General features: G+C 32.7%; 1 protein-coding gene across 1 annotated transcript; it reads left to right on the forward strand.

Annotated features, from left to right (window-relative positions):
• Positions 1–15,710: 15,710 nt before the first annotated feature.
• LOC123659253 (clavesin-1-like) lies at positions 15,711–23,544 on the forward strand. Its single transcript, XM_045594502.1, has 6 exons — positions 15,711–15,714; positions 18,694–18,847; positions 19,050–19,200; positions 20,772–20,913; positions 21,751–21,944; positions 23,240–23,544. The coding sequence occupies exons 1-6, from the start codon at positions 15,711–15,713 to the stop codon at positions 23,534–23,536; spliced, it is 942 nt and encodes a 313-aa protein (XP_045450458.1). The 3' UTR covers positions 23,537–23,544.
• Positions 23,545–23,965: the final 421 nt, after the last annotated feature.

The raw sequence follows: 23,965 nt of genomic DNA on the forward strand, positions 1-23,965 counted from the left end.
TAGCAATATTTTATTTAAACTTCAACAAACTCTACACAACAAAAACCGTGTACATAATAATGTACAAGGTTTTTATCATGTTGTCTACAGGTACATACTCGTATATAAGTGAGGGACACTTTAGTAACGTGAACCTACTACATCCGATTTTATACCTACATACAAAAGTTGTCGTATGATTTTAGATATATATATCAAGTGTTATATATCACGCAAAACTAAAAATGTATATCATGTCTAAAATAATTCTTCTATTTTACTGATTTTTATACATTACTAGCTGACTCGGCAAACGTTGTCTTGCCGCTAAACAATATTTAAAAATAGGGGTTGGTGGTAGAAGCGTGAAAATTTAGGGTTGTATGTATTTTTCAACGCCAAATCATAATAAAAGCCCTGCCTACCTGCAAGGACGTCGGCAGCGCATACAATTTGACGAAAGTTTTTCTGACTGGTGTGACGTCAAAGCCGGTGTTCCGCAGGGTGGTGTGCTGTCTCCTCTCCTGTTTTCTATTTTCATAAACTCTATTACTTTCAATTTAAATTCTCTCTACCACTTATATGCAGACGACTTCCAACTTTACCTTCCTATCCTTAATCTTCCTAACACTATAGCTGCGATTAATTCAGATTTGGCTACTGTCTCCGAATGGTGTAAGCAATATGGTCTTACGGTTAACCCATCAAAAAGTCAAGTAATCCTGATCGGTAGTCAGAAAATTACTGCAAAAATTGACTATACAAATTTGCCTCTTATTTCTTTTGATGGTGTTAAACTACCTTTTCTGGACAAAGTGAAGAACCTTGGTATCTACTTCGATCAAGCATTATCCTGGACTCACCAAATTAGTGAAGTGAGTAGGAAAATGTTTGCTGCTGCGGGGTCATTGAGACGTTTACGTAACTTTCTCCCTATTCCAACCAAAATTGCGCTTGCGAATTCACTTATGCTTTCGATTCTGGACTACGCTGACGTATGCTATCTCAACCTCACTGAATATCAGTTAAATAAACTTGAGCGACTTCAAAATGTTGCGATTCGGTTCATATTTGGCTTGCGTAAATATGACCACATTTCGGAATTTCGTAAAAAACTGAACTGGTTACCCATTCGTCTTCGCCGGAATTCTCATATATTGTCTCTTCTCTACTGTGTACTATTGCATCCGTCAACACCTGTTTACCTAAAGGATAAGTTCGAATTCCTTGGTTCACATAATGGGATTTTAAGGTCATCAGAAAACCTTAAGCTGCGTATACCCCTTCACAGAACAAACTTTTATAAAAACTCCTTTGCTGTGCAAGCTGTTTTGCTATGGAACCACTTACCCGTGGCCATAAGACGAGCTGAAAGTTTGTTTCTGTTTAAGAAGCATTTGAAAGCATATTACCTCAGTCTATAATTATTTTAAACTCACTACATTCAATTGATAAAAGATCATTAAATTTGCCATGAATCTATATATTATACGATTACTGTATTTATATATTAGTGTGTATGTAAATGTTTTTTTTTTTTATTGCGTACGTATGTGTATAATGTATCTTCTTATATATAAAAATGAATCGCAAAATGTGTTGCTAAGCGCAAAACTCGAGAACGGTTGGACCGATTTCGCTAATTCTTTTTTTAAAATGTTCCTTGAAGTACGAGGATGGTTCTTACGGAGAGAAAAATTCTAAAAAAAAAAAATTTAAATTTCCTGAAAAAGTCTAAAAACAACACTTTTCTATACTCCCATACAAAAGATTTGTAATAATACTTAAAAGTCAATTTGAACTTTAATACCATACGATAAATTTTGTGTTAGGCGATACGAAGTTCACCGGGTCAGCTAGTATGTATATATAATTGTTATATATTCTATTTTTTTTTTTTACCTGCCCATCTGAAAAGCAATATCCCTTTCATTATCAGGTTGTCTGGAAGAGATTGCTTTTTAGCAATAAGATCGCCTGGTTGTACAATTTGTTACTATAATTGCTTGTAATTTTAATTTTGTTCTTTATTTAAATGTGCAATAAAGTATATTATTATTATTATTATTATTATTATTATTATTATTATTATTATTATTATTTTCCTGAATGTCACTCCGCCCGCCCAATATATAATAGATACATAATAGATACATATATTATAATAACTACTTATATAAATAATATAGTAAATTTACTTATACTTACATATATAAATATAAGCGGGTGGAGGAATACGCCCCGGCAGGGAGATCAAACGGCCGGGGGTTAGGGCTGTAGGCTGAGAAACCGGCGGACAATCCTAGCCGAGTCAAGTAACACCGCCTTCTGCATCCTGGCTGCGAGCGAACCGTCCCGGATCCCCAGTTGCCTCAGATGGTGAGCGAGGCTAACCGGGATCAAACCGTTGGCAGATATTACGATAGGGATTATTTCAGCAGACCCCACACCCCACATGTCGACAATCTCGTGCGCCAGATCCAGATATTTACGTTTTTTCTCAGTCTCGGCTTTCACGAGGTTCTCGTCATGCGGGACGGTGATGTCCACTAAAAATACCCTCGACCGTGCCCTGTCCATCATCATTATTATTATTATTATTATTATAAAATAAAGAATAATTAATTTATCTAAAAATTAAAAAAAAATAGGGGTGGACTACCCTTAACATTTAGGGGGATGAAAAATAGATGTTGTTCGATTCTCAAACCTACCCAATATGCACACAAAATTTGATGAGAATCGGTCAAGCCGTTTCGGAGGAGTTTAACTACAAACACCGCGACACGAGAATTTTATATATTAGATTTGAGACACGAAATATTATAGCCCTGTTTCACTAATTGCAGTCAAATCTATCTGACGTATGACAATAATGAATAAAAAATAATTAAATAAACGCTTCACACTCAACGGCCCCCAGTAGGATTATCTCCTGTTTTGGGGATCCGAAAACACATACAATACACAAGCACAAACGCTCAGAACAAGACAAACATTGTATGGCCAAAACAAATGATTGCTATGTGCGGGGATCGAACCCGCGACCGCTAGCGCAACAATCAGCGATGTGACAAATTACAGTTAAAAGTTTATGGCATATTTTTCTTTTTCACCATCTAATAACAATTTATGGATTTGATATTTCTATTTACTATATATAATTATATAATATCTAAAACTTTTATAATATATAAATAGGGGATATATTTTATAATAGGAATATATATGTGATTTAATTTAATAAATCACTTACTACTAATCTTCTAATCAATACTTCTATTACTTTATATAAAATTTTAATATGGATATACAAAACTATACAATATCCAAATGGCTCTTGATATACTATAATGGTTTTACTATAACAGTTTAAGTGGAATTAATATGAATTAATTGGCCCTGAACACCTTTGCCAAAATTTTGCCCACGGTCCTGGAAACACCTCGCCTGATTATTTCTGTTAAACATATCTCTGATAATATAGAGTCAAATTTTACGTCTCTCTAAACATACATACAACGAAAAAACGACGAATACAGAAAATTTTGGTCGGTAGACTCACGCCTGCATTAGGGACACCAAGTTAGAATAATTGGTTGTCTTGATGTAAGCTGCAGTTGGGTAAGTACCAAGTTACAATTAATAACAAAAATAAAAATTGGAATAACAAAAGCACAGGCATTATAATCCTGTGGATATAACTTTATATATATATATATATATATATATATATATTGTTTTTTCTTATAGTGTCCACACTATCGATCTAAATTTTGTTCTTTGTTTGTACTAGCAATTAGCGAGAAAAGCCAGTAAAAAAATTACTCAATGTAACTTTACTGTTTTAAGCTTTTAGAAATAATTTTTTTCGTCGTGATTCCTATATCTGCCATACATATTACGTAGGTTGTGTTCTTATACAGTTGTATTATCTTTATATAATAAAGTATAAAAATATGTTTCAAGTGTGTACATTTATATGGTTTTTAATTATGTTAATAATTATATTTTAATGCTTAATAGCAATCAAAATGAGCACAATAAGAACGATTATAATAATAACGATTAGAGATTACAAAATGTATATTAATTAAATTATATTAATTATAACATTTTATGAATAAACTGTATTGTGTTCGCGTTACACGTTAATTAGGTATTTTAAATACTTTAGTTACATATATATATATATATATTTATAAACTTGTCGAAAGTAACAAATAAACAATTAGAAGTTATTTTAATTATCATTTAAACGGAATAAGTTAAATAAAAATACACCTTTTAAATTGAACTTTAAAAATTAAAATATATTTTAAATCTTTCGTCCATTGTATATGGACATGTATTACATACATATTTGTATTATTTATTATATAACATTTATAAAAACTTAGTGTTTATACTTAAAGCGACAACAATCTGAAATATTACAGGAAGTGCTTTTATTGTTACGTAATTTGTTGTTAGTTACTCCGCATAGTTATAATAGTAAATAGAATGAACTGGAATTACTGATATTAGAACGATTCATCTTATCAAGAGCGTGTTTCGTCATCGCTATTCAACTCGCTACAGTTGTGTAAGAGCTCGCCCGGATACTTATCTGCAGTATAATAGCTATACATTATATTAATTTATTGTTTATAAAATCGGTCTTATCAATTATTATGTAAGGACTCTAAGGCCTTTTTTAATGTTTGCTGATTTTTGTTTTATATAAGTAGGTCGGTAAATAAGCATACGACTCGTCTGATGGTAAGATCCTGGGGGGATTGGGAATTGGGTCGGCAACGCGCTTGCGATGCTTCTGGTGTTGCAGGCGTCTATAAGCTACGGTAATCGCTTACCATCAGGTGAGCCATACGCTTGTTTGCCGACCTAGTGACATAAAAAAAAAGCTATTACCATAGCGTATAGTCATCAATAGAAGCATAGCAAGCGCGTTCCCGATTCTACTCCCAATTCCCCTCAGGAGTCACCTTACTCACCACATGAACACATTATAGCTTTAAAGCAGTATCATTTAGCTGTGATCTTCTGTAAGCTCGAGGCAGTTCCCCTATCGGGCTGCTGCAGATGTTGAACAGATTAATTCCTGCTGTGCTCTACCTCAGGTAAAATAATCAAACTTATAAAAATATCTAACAGATAAAAGTTTGTGACATGTTTTTCACTAAACTATCCTAAATCTACACGATAAGTTTAAGAGAAGATAGATATTGGCAATCTATGAGTTATTGGGTTATTGTTGGCGTTGCGTTTCCTATCCAAACCCTCCCCAAGAACTCGGCTACCTTACTCACCACAGCAACACAATACTAATTCAAAACAATATTATATGGCTGTGATTTTTTGTAAGATTGAGGTACTTACCTAGTAGAACTGCTCCTGATTTTAAGCAGAATACTTCCTGCTATGCACTACTTCAATATAAACTTGGGCAAGATAAACTTTACAAGCACCGACAAAACGGGTCAGCCTTTATGTTGCTTGGGCCATGTCTCGTTGGTTACAGTTACAATATACAATTCAATAATTTCTAAATTCCTGAATTCGATTAAATAATTTTCAGACTTATAAAACTAAGTAACCTTAAGACGAAAGCAATATATTATTCGAAATTGCCAATTCAAACAAAAGCCGTGTGTCATCCTGATCGTAAATAAAATTGACGCTACCAGACAATTGAGAAGTTTTGTTTTTGTGTGTTTATTGTGAATCTTAAGTCATTTAATTATAATTAATTTAATAAAGTTATAAGTCAGCCTGGTTAAGTATCTTAATAGCTGTGTCCACACCCTTTTCAAAAGTAACAAAACTGAATTATACAATAAAATGAGTGTGCTAGACCACACGATTAAAGTAAGTTACGAAAAATAAGTCTCTCTCGTAAAAAGTTATGCGGTATAATATAACGTAGGTCGACGAAAAAATAGTCAAGTAAAAACGCATTATTAGATATATCTCCAAAAGTTGTTGTTAGATCTCAAATAAATTTAAGTGGGAACAAATGACACACACTACCTTTCGATTTAAAAAAATTCAGTCGAATTGAGAACCTCCACTTTTTTTGGAAGTCGGTTAAAAAGTGAAGGTTGAGTTTTTTGTAATGAATAAACTCAAAAATTACTGAACCGATTCTAAAATTTCTTTCTGTCGAATACACCCTTATCACTAAGTAACATTGGCTTTTTAATAGGAGATAGTAGAATTGTCACCATTAAAATAAATGGTGGTAAGCAGTGGTGCTGTATGTTTAACCTGTATTGCTATATGTGCGTCTTTCTTTCTTTTTTAAACCTTACTGGTGCTTAAATACAGCTTATAAATATTTAAATTTATATAAGATTATATTGCTTGGTTCAGCCTGTAATATTCCCCATGTAGGAGAAGGATCAGAGCTTAATCCACTACGCTGCTCCAATGCGGGTTGGCGGATATGTTCTCTACTATGAGTAACGATCGCTATCAGGTGTAAATGATAACAACCGGGACCGACGGATTAACGTGCTCTCCGAGGCACGGTGGGGAGACTCACAAGGACTGCAACACCCAGACCACGGCAAACACCTGTATGGCCAATACAAATGTTTGTCATGTGTGGGGATCGAACCTGCAACCGCCAGCGCAATAGGTACAATCCATGGCTGTAACCGTTGCGCCAACGCGGCGTCAAGATTATCATTACAGCCTATACAGTCCACTGCTGGACATAGGCCTCCACAAGTTTACGCCAAAAATAACGTGAACTCATGTGTTTGGCCCATAGTCACCACGCTGGGCAGGCGGGTTGGTGACCGCACTACTGGCTTTGTCGCACCGAAGACGCTGCTGCCCGTCTTCGGCCTGTGTATTTCAAAGCCAGCAGTTGGATGGTTATCCCGCCATCGGTCGGCTTCTTAAGTTCCAAGGTGGTTGTGGAACCTTGTTATCCCTTAGTCGCCTCTTACGACACCCACGGGAAGAGAGGGGGTGGCTAAATTATTTAGTGCCGTAGCCACACAGCACTTCAGTCAAGATTATATTTAGTACTAATTATTAATCATGAGGGAAAACGTGTTATCTACAAATTAATCGGTGTCAATACACGGTAAAGAGCCGATCATTAAACCCATGAGTTTTTGCTTTTAGGCGCAAGTTCATGGAACAAAAACCCGTTTTACCGATCATACAGTGTATGCGTGAGGTTCACGGATAAATTTACATTACAATAGATGTTTGTTTAATTTGCATATGTATATTACATTTTTAAAGATCAGTTGAGGTAGTAACCCCAAAAAAATCGTAAAGAAAAAAAAGGTGAACTTGAAAACAAGGGATGTCGTTATAGTATTATATAGATTCAAAAATTTCTGGGTAGGAATTCAAAGGACTTTCTTACAAGGGAAAAGTAGAAAAAAAATTTGAATGTACGAATGTTCTGGATTATAATGCTTCTAGAACTGAAGACTGTGCTGTGTGGGCTACGGCACCAAAGAATTTAGCCACCCCCTCTCTTCCCGTGGATGTCGTAAGAGGCGACTAAGGGATTCCAAGGTTTCACTACCACCTTGGAACTTAAGAAGCCGACCGATGGCGGGATAACCATCTAACCGCTGGCTTAGAAACACACAGGCCGAAGACGGGCAGCAGCATCTTCGGTGCGACAAAGCCAGCCCTGCGGTCACCAACCCGCCTGCCCAGCGTGGTGACTATGGGCAACACACATGAGTTCATGCATTTTTGGCGCGAACTTGTGGAGGCCTATGTCCAGCAGTGGACTGCAATAGGTTGGAATGATGAGAACTGAAGAAGGATTAAACTAATTGTGTTTACTAGTAGACATATTTTCAAGGGATGTGCTGCATCCTTACATTTTAAATAAAGTCAGAACCTTTGTAATCTAATATAAGAGAAATTTCTTTAAAATGGATCTATCTGGATTTATCTTTAGTCCTTTAGTTGGAAAACAGGTCTTTATTCAGCAGTTTGAAAATTGAAATCAATAGACTTCAACAGTACAGTAAAATTATACTATCGCTGAACTATTTTTTCCTTCTAAAAGAATAGTATATAACTCAATATTACAAAAATCCGTTTATCGGGGATAGTGCATAATCCAATTGATATAAAAAAGAAGTATTAGTAATAAAGAAATACTATAAACGTAAGTCAACATAAAGTCGTATAAATGTATCTAAATGAAAAGATTGGACAATTCTCTGTCGATTCCTACTCTATGACAGTCGTACGCTCTCGGCTATTTTACTCATTCAATGTAAACGCTTATCGACCGCTTGCATGACAACCCGCGTGCGAGGCTTAAACGAGTGTTTACTCGACGACGCAATATCAAAATAAAAACTTTGAACATTTACTTCTAAATATAGCCTCCAACGATTTGTGTTATTTATTGAATGTGAAATTATATAAATACAATTAAAAATAATAATAATAATAAGCAGTGCTTTGTGTTTATGGAAACAGAAAAAGAAAAATGTGAGAAACGCATAGTTAGTCCTTTTGTGCTGTGCCCTTATCATAATGACTCAAGACTCGTCAGGACTGGCCAAGAAGAATTTTATACGTTAAATAAAAATAACTTTGCTCGGCTAAAAATAAAAAGTTTACGTTTTCATAACAAATAAATTCATAACGAATTTCCATAAAAACTCCATAGTGAAGTAACCCTAGTAAGTGGAACAGATGAATAATGAAAATAAAACTTTGTTAAATTTAATAGCTTAAGTTTTCGATTGATATTTTAATTTACAGGTGTCACTTTAATTTTGCAGTATTATTTCAAATTATTTAAAGCAGCTTTACGTACTATGAAGTATCTATACTGATAAATAATTGTACGTGTATATATCATTTTACAAAGTTGGAGTGAAACATAGGTGAGTGAACTATCCATCATTAGTCATATTCTGTTAAAATAAATAATTTTACGAATATATTTTTGTGAAGATAATTTTTCACGATGATCATCATATCTATACAAAAAATAAATATGAATTGCCGAAATTTATGTAAGCGCATATCTTCCACTTCACCAAATAGAATAATTATTTTTGTCTGCTATTGGTAGCATCAGATTTATATAAAAAAATGTTTAAAAAAAATCTATATATTCACAAAAAATATGGAGGTACGAACATCGCCAAGCTGGGTTAATTAGTTGGCTAGTTTGGCGCCGAAAATTACTTAGGTATACTTTCATTAGTTAAGATCTTAGTTATTAAGGTTAAATAAAAAAAAAATGTTTATTATTTTTTGCTTTACAGTTTTTTCAGCGGTTTAATTTTTTTATTTTATAATTTTATATGTATAGCTATAATCTATTTACTTATTACTCTATGTTAATTTTTTATTACTTATACAATATTTATACATATTATACACATTGACTAGCCCGTTGGCGCAATTTGCAGTTACTCTGCTTTCTGCTCCGCGAGTTGTGGGTTCAATTCCCACCGCGAGTCTTGGTGTAATATATATACTTATTTATATATGTATTATTTATATGTAAGTTTATCGAGAAAAAAAATAATTATACCATTATCATGAAACTGTCTGGGTAGATTGGCAAAGGTCTATTACTTATTATTTAGTATGAATGACTCAGTACTGTACATGTGCAATATTATTTATGCGTTATAGCCTAAAATTGCATATTTTTGTAGATTGAAATTCGTTATAGCTTGAATGTGCAGTCATTGTGGGTCCCCCCCACCGTGCCTAGGAAAGCACGTTAAGCCCAGTCGGTCCCGGTTTGTATCGTGTACACTTGACAGCGATCGTTACTCATAGTAGGGAGTATATCCGCCAACCCGCATTGGAACAGCATGGTGGATTAAGCTCTGATCCTTCTCTTACATGGTGAAAGAGGCCTATGCCCAGCTGTGGGATATTACAGGCTGAAGTGTATCATAAGCGTATAGCTTGACAATTACGAAAATACTACAGCTAATACAATAAAGTTGAACTGACTAAACAGATAAGAACGTTTCTAACTAATTAATCCTAAATTGGATATTGTATGTTATAGAAGACAATATCATTTTAATGACAAGACTAGGTTACATTATACCATACACACATTCATGTAAGTTTTAATTAATTTATAATTGGTATTCACGTGTATATTAAAATTCCACTAAGAATTTTGGAATTGTCTCAACATAAATTTAACGTTTTTATTCAAAAGAGATAAATAGATATATAATCGGTGCAGGATTATATAGTTGATAAAGATGTGTGGACTTGGTGACGCTGTATCTCATACAAGATATGACTAATTTTGTACTAAAACACAGTTTATAAATTATTTTCAAAAGAGTAACTGCGGAATTTCTTTCCGATTCTTCTCTGCAGAATCTACATTCCGAATCGGTGGTAGCTTTACTTTTACAAAAATAATAAATACCTTAAGATTTTAATGTAAAATGACGATTTTAAAGTTCTCTTGGGGCCATTTTGATTTAGGTTTCAATAATATCTATATTTTTTACGAAACATCTCATACATATGTTTGCAATTACATTATTATTATTTATACTACCTAAATGAAAAACTATTACTGAGTTTTAATAGCAGTACATTAAAACTATGTACTTTATCAAAGCTTAGACATAAAAAATTTGAAAAAATCTCCAGAGTGTTCACGATAGGCTTACAACGACTAATCTTAAAAACTATATTATATTCTTATTTTGACGAGTGTGTTAACATTTAAAATAGTATAATGTAACTAACACTGTGAAAACGCACGCAGAATTATTATTGTCAGTAAAATAAAAAACAGCTAAATGTAATTTAGTTTCATACGGCAGCAATCTATACTATTGTAAGTTTAATGGGTCACGTTTTTATGTGTAAGAACGATTTTATATTTCTTGTCACAACAGCTGCAGATTACAGCACAGTCGATAATAATTTCAATGCTTTACCAGTTACGCTTCAAAAGACACATTGCGTTCCATGGTACAGAACGTAAAATTTACTAAAATACCTCACGAAGCTGCGACAATTATACAATAATTAAGATTATCGTTACTGCTCAAAGTGTATTGACCAACAAGTTGCATTTATTTCCAGAATAGACCGTCTAAAGTGAAAGATTACTTTCACTTTGGACCATAGCATATTTTACTTTGGAGTCAAAAAATAGTACCGTTTCATTACTCCACTTTCGTTGCACGATTTGATTACATTTGTAGATGATGTATTTACATCTTACTATCTTATTGTAATTATAATAAATTGTCTTTATAACATACTAGCTGCTATTGGTGTCATATTAAAATATAATTTAGATCATAACGACGAGTAACAAGTACATAAATAAGTCTGTTTTCAAACTTAATATTGTTTAGCTAAATCAAATGTAGAAAGGATTTGTTCTTTTACTTGCATTCTCTCGCAACGTGTAAGCACGAAGGAAGTTGTCGCTACTTTATGAACGGAAGTAACTTCCACTGACTTGATATTTGCCCGCGGCAACACATGTGTGCTCCAAATTTGAGACCAGAGTGCCTAGTGCGAGTTTTATTCACAGAAACGTGAGAGAAACACGTTTATACGTGAAGATTATTATGCATTCTGCCGCCCAGACAATAAAGAATAGTATACGATACAATCGATACAGAGTCATCTAGCGGCAAACGCGAGAACTAGGTTGAAATGCCGAATTTCTCATACAAAATGAAGTTAAAATTTACGCCCGTTATTGCGAGACGGATTAAACAAAACTCGCACTAGGCACTCATATCGTGATAATAATTTTTCTTAAAGGTAACCTGATTGATATAATGGATAAAAATTCCCTTTTTCGAAAAAACTATGAAATTTTTGATAAAGTCTTAAGAATTTTATATTATATAGCTATCACAGCAATATTAAATGATAAAAATACTATTTCGACACACCTACAACAAAAATTTATAAAGAAACTAAAATCATGAACCTATGACAACTTTATATATATAATTCCTGTAATTTATTTTTTATTGTATTTATTTATTAAACTTTATTGCACACACAAAAAATAAGATACATTTTAGAACGATTAGATACAAAAACAAATAATGTATGCAAAGTCGGCTTTATCGCTTATAGCGATCTCTTCCAGGCAACCTTTAATAAAAGTAGTATACATAATATGAAAAAAAAGTCGGTAATAGTGCGCAATCAACAACGCAAGTTTATTACACATTATGTACCTAATCAATTTATAATACTAAACATAGTTATATGTATAATACAATATTCATACATTTAAACGGTATATACCTACATCAACATATACATACATATGTAAATACATACAAAATATATTTATAATAGAAAAAAAAATATTAATAACATAATTAAAAATAAAATTAATAAAAATCAATTATAATTATTTAATAAAAAAATATCAGTAAATCTATACATTCAAATTTGTCCTTTAGAAAACGTATCAGGAAGCGTAGCAATCGTCGACCCAGCTTATTAATTCTGCCTAAGACTAGGACGAAATTTGCCAAAAGGGATATCACATTCGAAGGAGCACAATTTTATAAAAAATTACCATGTCTAATAAAAGATGTAAGCTCAATTATAACGAATTTAAATATCGGCTTTCGCAATATATTCTCAATAACACTTTATCGTTAGAAGAAACCATTCAAAATATTCGTTAACTGAGCACTAGGGTTTATAAGACGACGATATGTATGTTTTAATTTTATAATTATTTAATACATTTTAATATGAATGTTATAAATGATAAAGATTATCTTATATTTAACAGATAAATTACATTAAACTAAAAAAAAACCTTAAGTATATATATATCTACATAATATAATATATATATATAACTAAAAATATATTATTAAAAGGAGTCCCTTTAGGCAAGGTTCCGAAGATACTGGCAGCGTTCCCCCTTTGAATAGCTAGACTAATTCTAATTTTCACTTTTATTGTAGTGTGTTGTTCTCATGTAAGTGACGTTGCCTTTTTGAGAATAAAGTTCTTTAACCTTATCTTATATTAGTAATATAGGTATTCATTATGAATTTGTAAGTTTCAGCCACTAAATTTTGAGATATCCTAATCCATGGAATGTCGTTGACAGTTATAAAACGCAACCCTACTTCACGCCACATGTTAGGAAAAATCATTTTGATTCCACATTTTCACTTTAAAAAATAAAGGTTAACACTCACTGATACAAACAGTTCGTAAATTATTTAATCCTAATGGTGATATCACACTTAGCATAAAACAACATCATCATTACAGCCTATACAGTCCACAGCTGGACATAGGCCTCCACAAGTTTACGCCAAAAATAACGTGAACTCATGTGTTTTGCCCATAGTCACAACGCTGGGCAGGCGGGTTGGTGACCGCAGGGCTGGCTTTGTCGCACTGCAGACGCTGCTGCCTGTCTTCGGCCTGTGTATTTCAAAGCCAGCAGTTGGATGGTTATCCCGCCACCGGTCGGCTTTTTAAGTTCCAAGGTGGTAGCGGAACTGTGTTATCCCTTAGTCCCTAGTTAGTGGCTATATTCTTTAGTACCGTAGCCACACAGTACATAAAACAACTTAATAAATATTATTAAGTCTATTAAGTTATACTGTGTTATGTTAATATTGTTAGTGTCGACCACATTGTGAGTAGTTCTTATAAAATCTAAATCATAATTACGTCTTACACACGCAGAGCCTGTTTCACCAGTTGTAAATAGCGCTATTTGAAGGATGATATTCAATAGATAAAAGTCTTTGACGTAGGTATTATTCTTTTTAACCGACTTCCAAAAAACGAGGACGTTCTCGACTGTATTTTTTTTTTGTATGTTACATCAGAACTTTTGACCGGGTGGACCGATTTCGACAATTTTTTTTTAATCGAAAGGTGGTATATGCCAATTGGTCCTATTTAAATTTATTTGAGATCTAACAACTACTTTTCGAGTTATATTTAATAATGAGTTTTTACTTGACGCTTTTTTCGTCGACCTACGTTGTATTTATACCACATAACTTTTTACTGGATGCACCGATTTTGATAATTCTTTTTTCGTTGAAAAGTAGATATCCCTATATATAGTTTATATAGTTTGGTACCATGATAAGGAAACCAGGATCTGATGATGGGATCCCAGAGAAATCGAGGGAAACTCTCGAAAATACGCAATAACTTTTTACTGGGTGTACCGATTTTGATAATTTTTAATTTTATCGTAAGCGGATGTTTAACATGTGGTCACATTCAAATTTTATCGAGATCTGATAACTACGTTTTGAGTAATCTTTGATAACGCGTAGTTACTTGACTAATTTTTCGTCGATCTCTACCTTGTATTACTCGTCGATGTAATTGAAGTCGGTTTTTTTTTCGTTTGCGAGCAAACACAATTATTCACCATCGAATTCCACTGTATTTATGAAATATTTCTATTCACAAATGTGAATAAAAAAGTTGTAGTAGGTATATTCATTGAAAAGAAACAGGTCCTAAAGGCAAAGGCTGTACCTCCTGCTGTTAAAGTCTATTTGTAACATTTGCAGGATAAACTATCCACAACTGGTGAAACAGGCCCTCAATCTGTTACATACTCGCACACACATTACCACAAGCGCATTTTTGACTTATCTTAGAGAACCTCATATCTTAATCATTACACATTACCCTAGGTTACCTTGCAAAAAATAATATCGAAGTACAAATGAATAAAGAATCATTTAGAATTCTCAACTAGGTCAAGATCGCTCACAAGGTTTGTATCTAAATCAATGAATATAAACATGTTTTGTTTCTTTAAAGGCACCAATAGTAAGCTTCCGCGAATATGATCTGCATTGCTAAGAGTATACATCAAATTATTAGTTATTTAAAATTTGAAATGGGTATAGTAACAATGTTTTATCGCACTTTATTGTTCATCTTCAAAAGAGAAATTGACATGAGACATTGACATGATTTAGTTGGTACATCTCAAAAGAGTTAGGCAGCGTTTTTGACAACTGACCTATCATTATATTTTGATAGTGCAAATTCGAAATTACGCGTTATTCAATTATTTTGAACATACAATCCATGTAATAAAAATATATAGTAAAATTGATAATCTATAATATAAAAATGAGTCGCTGAATGTGTTGCTAAGCGCAAAACTCGAGAACGGTTGGACCGATTTCGCTAATTCTTTTTTTAAAATATTCCTTGAAGTACGAGGATGGTTCTTACGGAGAGAAAAATTCTAAAAAAAAATTAATAAAATTAAAGAATCGACTGTTAGGCGATACGAAGTTCGCCGGGTCAGCTAGTATCAAATATAAAACGAAGTAAAAAGTTTCATAAAATAAACTTTTATCATCTCAACAAAAATATTATTGTTATAAAGATTTTCGAATTTCAATGGATCTATCAACATAGCAAATGGACAATATCATAAGTTTTATGCATAAATGGATTAAATGATATGTACGATTTTATTTTTGTGTTACCCACAATTAGGAATTCTAAACATTTTTGAATATCATATCAAAAATTGACCGCTCCAGCGGGATTCGAACCCGCGTCTCCGACTAACCGTGTCGGGGTCACGGTCACGGTCACACGGTCAGTCGGAGACGCGGGTTCGAATCCCGCTGGAGCGGTCAATTTTTGATAAAAATGTTTGGATTAAATGATATAAATTTTAACAATACTAATTAGTTATTTTATGCTGAGATTTAAACGATGACAATATGGGTAAAAATATTTTCTCGTATAAAATAATAAGCAAATAATATCTCACATTCAACCTAAAAACAAGTTATCGTCGAAACCTAAACACCTAGTCCCCATATTGATTAAAAAAGGTTATGATTTTTTTCGCTAGTATTAGGTGCACTACGAAATTTTCATCAAAATTAGTTCTGCTTTTTAGGATCTGTTCAGACATAATAATTACATTGTACAAAAGAATCAGTAAAGTAAACAAATAAAAAACGAATGAATTATATAAAATTTTTTATTAAAAAATTTCTAATATATTTATGTTGCGTCAATCTGTAAATACTAGGCAATCAGAAGCTATGAGCAAGTATATGACATACATAGGTTTAAATAGTCGTCGTAGTAATGAGTATTTAATGGCTTTGCGTAACGTCAGAAGGAAATGATAGTAATGACTTCCATTTCATGGTGTGTAGTGTTGCATTGCAAAAGCTTACAATTAGGCCTATTCTAATTTAACCCGACTTCGGAAAAAATATTACATATTATCATACTGTATGTTTTTTTTTCGTAAGCAATATTTAAATCGTTTAATTAATGTATATTAAATAATTTTGAAAATCTATGAATGGGTCATGTCATGTTTCCCTGGTAACATAAATAAGTCAATTTGTAAATTTATCATCCTTACTATTTTAAAAATATCCGTTTGTTGTTTATTCGTTGCTTGTCAATCTTTTTATATATAAAAATGAATCGTAAAATGTGTTTGTAAGCGTATAACTAAACAACGCCTGAACCAATTTTACCAATTCTTTTTTTAAATGTTCGTTGAAGTCCAAGGATTGTTTTTACGGCGAGAAAAATTCGAATAATTTCCGTGAAAACCCTAAAAACAGACCTTTTCTTTTTCCCATACAAACGTTTTCTAAATGTAGAGTCAGTTTGAACTTTATTGCTATTCTTTTTTTTTTTATACATAGATAGGCTGGCGTTTGACCGCTATTTCACCTGATGATAAGTGAAAATGCGGTCTAAGATGGAGCACGCTTACCTAGAAGTAACCTATTCACTCGCGACTTAAAGATCCCCAGGTCATAGCTTTCAGGAAACACAGACGCTGGTAGAGAGTTCCATTCTTTGGCCGTACCGTATTCAATAAAGTACATGTTAAATAATATATTAGGGCGCATTTTATGTAAATTATTAATGATTAAATTAATCTTATTCTTAGACCGCATTTTAATTTAATTTACATACAGTAAAAATTATATTAACTAGCTATTTCACATTACCTATTATATTGTTGCGGGGGCGTTAATAATGGAAAATTCCCGTTTTTAAACCATCGACTGGTACGAATCTCCTAGCCCATTACGGGGGTGAGCGTTAACAATGAAAATTTTAAATGTATGTCACTCCGAAACTACTGAACCAATTTTTATCAATTTTTTAAGCATCTGTAATTTGGTCCAACTTGGGAGATAGGGTAGTTTTTATCTCAATTGGACCCGATAGGTGGCGCTACTGTTGGTATGTAACTCCGAAATTACTGAACAAATTTTATCAAATTTGTACACATCTATAATTTTGTCCAACTTGGGAGATAGGGTAGTTTTTATCTCAATCGGACCTGGTAGGTGGCGCTGCTATCAGTATGTAACTCCGAAAATACTGAACCAATTTTTATTAAATTTTGTAAGCATCTGTAATTTTATCTGGCTTGGAAGATATGGTAGTTTTTATCTCAATTGGACCCGGTAGGTGGCGCTGCTATCAGTATGTAACTCCGAAAATACTGAATCAATTTTTATCAAATTTTGTAAGCATCTGTAATTTTATCTGACTTGGAAGATATGGTAGTTTTTATCTCAATTGGACCCGGTAGGTGGCGCTGCTATCGCTATGTAAGCTATCAAATTTGGTAGCTGTTTTCCGGGCAGGACAACGTCTGCTGGGTCCGCTAGTCTAATAATATAAGTATATTTTGAAAATATTACTCATGAGCTATATTATATCGTAACAAACAGCTGAACTGAATAATAATTACGTGTATACATAAATAACTATAAATGATATAATGATTAACGATTTTATCAAGAAAGTACGTTAAGGGTCACTTTCTATGGTGACTTTTTCGCTCATGGTAACATTACAAACTTTCACCCTGAATTGCGTGTGTTTAATTTACAACATCCCATTACAAGGTCCAGTACTTTATGCAAGTATTTGAGTAATTTAGCTTGTTTTAAAAAGTTGCTGTTAAGTATAAAAGGTGAAAAGTAATTTTGTTTTTCTGTCAAATGCTCTATAACAAATCGTGCGGCCACTTAATAATAGGAGTAGACATAATTACAAAATTAGCGTGAACATAAAAATATATAAAACTTGTTAAAAATATACAGAACACTAAGCGTATACAACAATCACTAAAATTGATAAAATCATCTGCGAAAAATATAACACTTAAAAACACTTTTTTATTTAATTGTTATTTTTATTTCTGAGATTAACTTCAACGTGTTTCTAATTTATAATTACTTTGTCCTAATAAAGACCTAATTTCCCAAGTGTATTCGTCGCTTGCAAACAATAACTAAAACTAAATGTTGACATGCGAGAAAGCACGAAAAGGTACACTTAACTATGAAAATTTCGGAACTCGTTTATTTTCCTACCATTAGTAGAAATTGTAAGTAAAAGTTAAAATTCGTGTTCTGTTATATTTATGTTAGCTTATTTTTTTGTTGAAATAAAATACAGTTATTTGCAACGACAAATATGTTCTACCTGACACTACAAAAGTAAAATGAACTAAAGTTAATTGAGTAGCCATTAGTTTTATTTAAAACTTGGGAATATTCGTGATTTTATCATAATCTCTGTGAAACAATAATTAAAATATGAGTAACAATTTTAATTTAAATTCATATCATAAACATAGCATACATCTAAACGCTGACTACGTGTTAAAAAGAATATATTTTAATTACAGATTATTTTTTTTTTCAGATTTCAACATGCCCTTTATAGATATAGCATTTCAAGCCGAAATAAGCAGATTTGAAGATCCGGATTTTGAAGAATGTGCCCTCCGTAACTGTAATGAGGATCCGAAGACCAGGCAAATAGTTATAGAGGAGTTAAGAAACTTGATATTCCGTATGTGAGAGCGAGATATATATAACATTTTCTTTCTACTTAGCGTTAGAAATATTATTTTGTTTTTTTATATTCTAATCTTGGGATTAACAATACTCTGAGTAAAAGAATACTTGTATGTACTAGGATGTCATAAGTGTTTAGTAGAACTACATTTCTGACTCCGAAGTTTTATTATTCTATTATATTTTTTTACAATTTTTTTTAAACATTCGTTTCATATTTATTTGTAGGTACTTCTCAAGGTCCTTGTATGTTACAGAGAGAGGAGAATGCAATCCACGCCGGACTGATGATGCATATCTCCTTCGGTTCCTGAGATGTCGAAGATTTATTCCGGCTCTTGCTCATAAATTGGTAATCTTTTATTTTTTTATTTTATACGACATCCATATATCCATATTTTTTACTACACGATAAGTAATCACCAACATATCATTACTAAAACCTCCAAAACACGCTGCATCTTATTGTATAAGGATTATTCCGATCGGTTCAGCAGTTTTCGCAGTATAACCGTACAAAAAAACCGGCTCTCCATTCCACATATAGGTTTTCATCAATAAAAAATAGCGAAAACTAATTTGTTTGCTAGTGGCGCTGTAATCGGATTTTAGGATTCTTTTCGAGAAATACAACATTATATTTTTTTTTTTTTTTTTTTTAAATAAGTTGGTAAACAATTGAGTTCTTTATTTCGAGGATGGGTGACATGAGACATAGTAATAAGTGAGTAAGATGAATACGCTCCGGCCAGTAATAGAAATAGTCTTGATAATTGTATAAAAAATCGATGATAATAGACAAATTAAATATGTAAGTTGTAGCCCCAGTGGAGACTTGAAATGGAGCGCTGCATGGGTGCAGGGGGGCAGAACTTGCGATTTGATACAATTGTTCAATCCCCTACAACTAGGTATTACAAAACTAAAATTATTATAATTTAGACTGTGAAAAGTTTGTTTGTTAGTTTAAACACTTCAATCTCGGGAACTATAGGTTTAAATTGAAAAATTTTGTAAACGCACAGCGGGACACAGTAAAATATAAAATTCATCACACTAAACTTTTAAACTAGTATTACTGAATAAACGCCTCTTACCTTGACAAGCCAACACGCCTCTCGAATGAAGGGATCTCGAATGTGCCAATTATTATAATGGTAATGTTTCCACTACTCAACACTCGACGAAATATGAAAATTGCTATTCAGCACTCATATCGCAAAAACTACTGACATAATTGAGGTACATTTCGAAACCTCATCTAAAATATTTCAATTGTGTGTAAATACAATAACTAAAAAAACAAAGCAATAATTGTTTTTGTAAATTGTATTGTCAGTTGTATCTATGATTTAAAATTAGAAGTTTTAGTGGTTATTAAACAATATTATGAACTCGCTTTAGCCTGTAATATCCCACTACTGGGTATAGGCCTCTTTCGCCATGTAGGGGAAGGATCAGAGCTTAATCCACCACGCTCCTCCAATGTGGGTTGGCGGATATATTCCCTACTATGAGTAACGATCGCTATCAGGCGTAGATGCTAACAACCGGGACCGACGGCTTAACGTGCTCTCCGAGGCACGGTGGGGAGACCCACAAGAAGGTATATTGAACTATTCAAATATTATAAAGCTGTTTATTTAAACACTCTAATCTCTGGAAGTATTGGTTCGGATCGAAAATTATTTTCGTGTTGGATAACCCATTTACCAAGGTAGGCTATAGGCTATTTTTCCCTCAAATTAACGCGAGCGAAATCGCAAAACCACTTCGTCTACTTCTAAGGTATAACTACTATATATATAATAACTAATGTAACTTAATGTAACATAATTTATAATATAAAAACGAATTATCCATCTATTTTTTGCGGGACCTCCATAAATAATTACTATACTTATGAGAACCAATTGCTTCCAGATGGTACGATATGAAGACTTCCGCCGTAAGAACATACACCTATACCACTGCAACCCGTTCGGTCTCCATCGAGTAAAGGACGTGTATGGAGGCACGTTTCCCGACAGTCCAGTGAATGGCAGAATCACGCTCATGAGATTTGGTAAGCGATCGAACAATTGATGCCTCTTTCTCCATGTGTGTTTGGTTAACTGTTGATCAATTCTGCTGCTCATTTTAATATGTAGTTACAACGAATAAAATATTTTTACTACTTAGATAATGTGCTCTGTTACCCTTCGTGCAAGAATATAAACATTGGATAGATCATCACATAGTCTACAAGCCAACAAGCGCAAAAAAAACTTTCAAACATCAGATTTATATTATAACTCTCCAACAGTAAACTTCTCGGTAGAAGAATGATTTAGCACTTCTGAGATTGTATCTACTGTCGCTTCGAGTTTCTTAGTGTAATGAGTTATTCATAATATAATAGCTATTTCTAAAAAGCAATATTTCATGAAACTTATAAAAGATTATATTTGATATTAATCTCAATAATAACTAAAAGCAATAAGGATAACAAAAGCAATCGCATTAAAGTTTCCTGAGTTAACAATACTTTCTAGATTAGCATTGTTCTTATGACCAAGTAAGTGGAAAATAACTTCGAGGTCAATTAAAACATGAACTACCTAATTTTTTTTTCGCTTTAACTTTTCTATCGCTTAACAAGTTTGGTGTGAATGATAATACTTCATAAGTTGTTTTATCGTATACTTATGACTTTTTTTTGTTCATATATTGAGGTCCATACAATATCGCGTTATGATTATCTTTTTGAGAATGGATGAATTAATTGTTTTTTTTTTTTTATCGATCTCTATATGATGAAATTTGCCGCATAGATAACAAAAGTTTATCTCGAAATCCCAATATAAGAACTTGAGTACGAGTATATGGACGCAACTAGTAATTTTATAATTCAACATTACAGGTCTATGGGACATAGAAAAAGTACCAATAGAAGATGTAGTGCGCTGCGCTCTCGTAATGGACGAAGTGGCGGCGCTGCAACCAAAATTACAAATTCTAGGTGTCACCATTATAGTTGACTTGGAAGGCCTCAGTATCCGTCATGTGAAAAATCTGACGCCTACAATCGCGAACCAGATCGTCAGCCTTATGGGAGTGAGTATTGTTTATATAATTGTGTTTGCAGGCAAACGAAGAAAAACCGACTTCAATTATATCTACAAGTAATATAACGTTGGTTGACGAAAAAATAGTCAAGTAAATACGCATTATCAAAGATTACTCCAAAAGTTGTAATCAGATTTCGATGAAATTTAAATGTGACCACATGATACACATCGGCTTTCGATTAAATAAAAAATCAGTAAAATCGGAGAGTTTCGATTTCTCTGGGATTCCATCATCAGATCCTAGTTTTCTTATCATGGTGTCAAACTAGGGATATCTTCTTTCCAACACATAAAGAATTATCAAAATCGATTCATAAACGGCGGAGTTATCCCCGAACATAAATTAAAATATATATATATATATATATATATATATATATATATATATATATATATTGAAATTGAAATTGAGTTGAGTTTGAAATGATTTTGCCTGTTAACAAAAATTGTTTTACTATAATAACACTCAGATACGAGTAAAAAGATTCAAAGGCCAGATTCTTTTTTTATTTCGCAATCCATAATTTACGATAAAACAAAAATTATTCCACGCTACAAAAAGAGCCTTGATCTAGAAATCGGTTTCTCGCAAACTTTATTAACTTTATTTTCGTTACATATTTTAATATTTATAAACAAAACAATAAATGTCTACCGTTAGATGATAGCAACTGCTGAATAGATTTGAACTCGGTTTTTTAATTTAGTTATTAAGTTACTTAGCCCCCAACTTAAAGCGTTATTGCTTCTTTATTAAATGAAAGTATAGAAGTTTTAAAAAACATCGATTTTTATAAGGGAAGTCGCAGGAACCAGCTAGCGTGTTAGGTTAATTTTTAATTTCTAGCGATTACTATGGTTTAAGTAAAGCAGCTAATATGAGAAAATGTAAGTGAAGTGATTGTCGTCACCTGTGTTAGGTATCTAAGTTAGCTTAGAACACTATAGAAAGTACCACCCGACTGTTCGTAAAATATTAGACACACCAAAGTCAATTATAGTATCGATATAAGCCTAAGTTACTCCTTATTACATCAACTATCTGCCAGTGAAAGTCCTGTCAAAATCGCTCCAGCCATTTTAGAGATTAGCTCGAACAAAAAGACAGACACAGAGACAAAAATTGTAAAAAATATTATTTTGGTATATGTGCCGTGTATATATCCATATTCATTTAGTAAAATGCTGTTATTTTAATATTACAAATAGACACTCCAATATTATTTATTTTTATAGATAAGAATACGTATTCCATTCATTAAAATTAATAATAATTTTCAGGTTTCATTTCCAATCCCGATTCACGGAATCCACATCATCAGGTACAACTGGTTCTTGAATACCTTCTTTTACATATTCAAGCAGTTCATACCAACAGCAGCGTGGGAGCGTCTTCACTTCCACGGCTACGATATGTCCTCACTTCACAAGCACATCGATCCCGAGTACCTCCCCCCCGAATATGGAGGAAGATGTAGACACGTTGTTTCATTCGAGGAATGGGTCACAAAAGTTGACAAATACAAGGACGACTTTATGGTACAAGAATTTAGAGCGTTAGGATTTACTGTCAAATAAAAATCATTGATATTTTCGTTACATTGAGATTTACCGTTTGTATGTAACAAAAATTTTTTATTTTTTTTTTTTAATTTAAATTTTAACATCCATAGGCTCTTGAGTGCCCATGCCTTTTTTTATTTAAATTTTAATTTTCAAGCGTTGAGGCGTATTAAAAAAAATATATTATTGCAATATATAGGGTGTTATAAGATTCGCAGTAATCTGTCCAGTTTTCTTGAAACTGTTTTTTTTTTTTATTCAGAACAGGTAGACATTGAATTGTTTTACTTAATATTTATTAACTATCACTATAAAAAATAGCAAAACAAGAAATTGTGGGAGAAGTCCACATAAACCCCTACTTCAACGGGTAAAAATTAAGACTCATTAAATTTTCATTAATTTCATAGAAAAGATGTCTGTAACTTTTTGTTGGATCACTTT

This window comes from Melitaea cinxia, chromosome 13 (genome assembly GCF_905220565.1).
Source record: "Melitaea cinxia chromosome 13, ilMelCinx1.1, whole genome shotgun sequence".
Classification (NCBI taxonomy): Eukaryota; Metazoa; Arthropoda; class Insecta; order Lepidoptera; family Nymphalidae; genus Melitaea; species Melitaea cinxia.

Coding starts and splice junctions, on each gene's coding strand:
- LOC123659253 (XM_045594502.1), top strand. Junction 19,201..20,771: donor CGGCTCTTGCTCATAAATTG/GTAATCTTTTAT, acceptor AATTGCTTCCAG/ATGGTACGATATGAAGACTT. Junction 21,945..23,239: donor AGATCGTCAGCCTTATGGGA/GTGAGTATTGTT, acceptor AATAATTTTCAG/GTTTCATTTCCAATCCCGAT.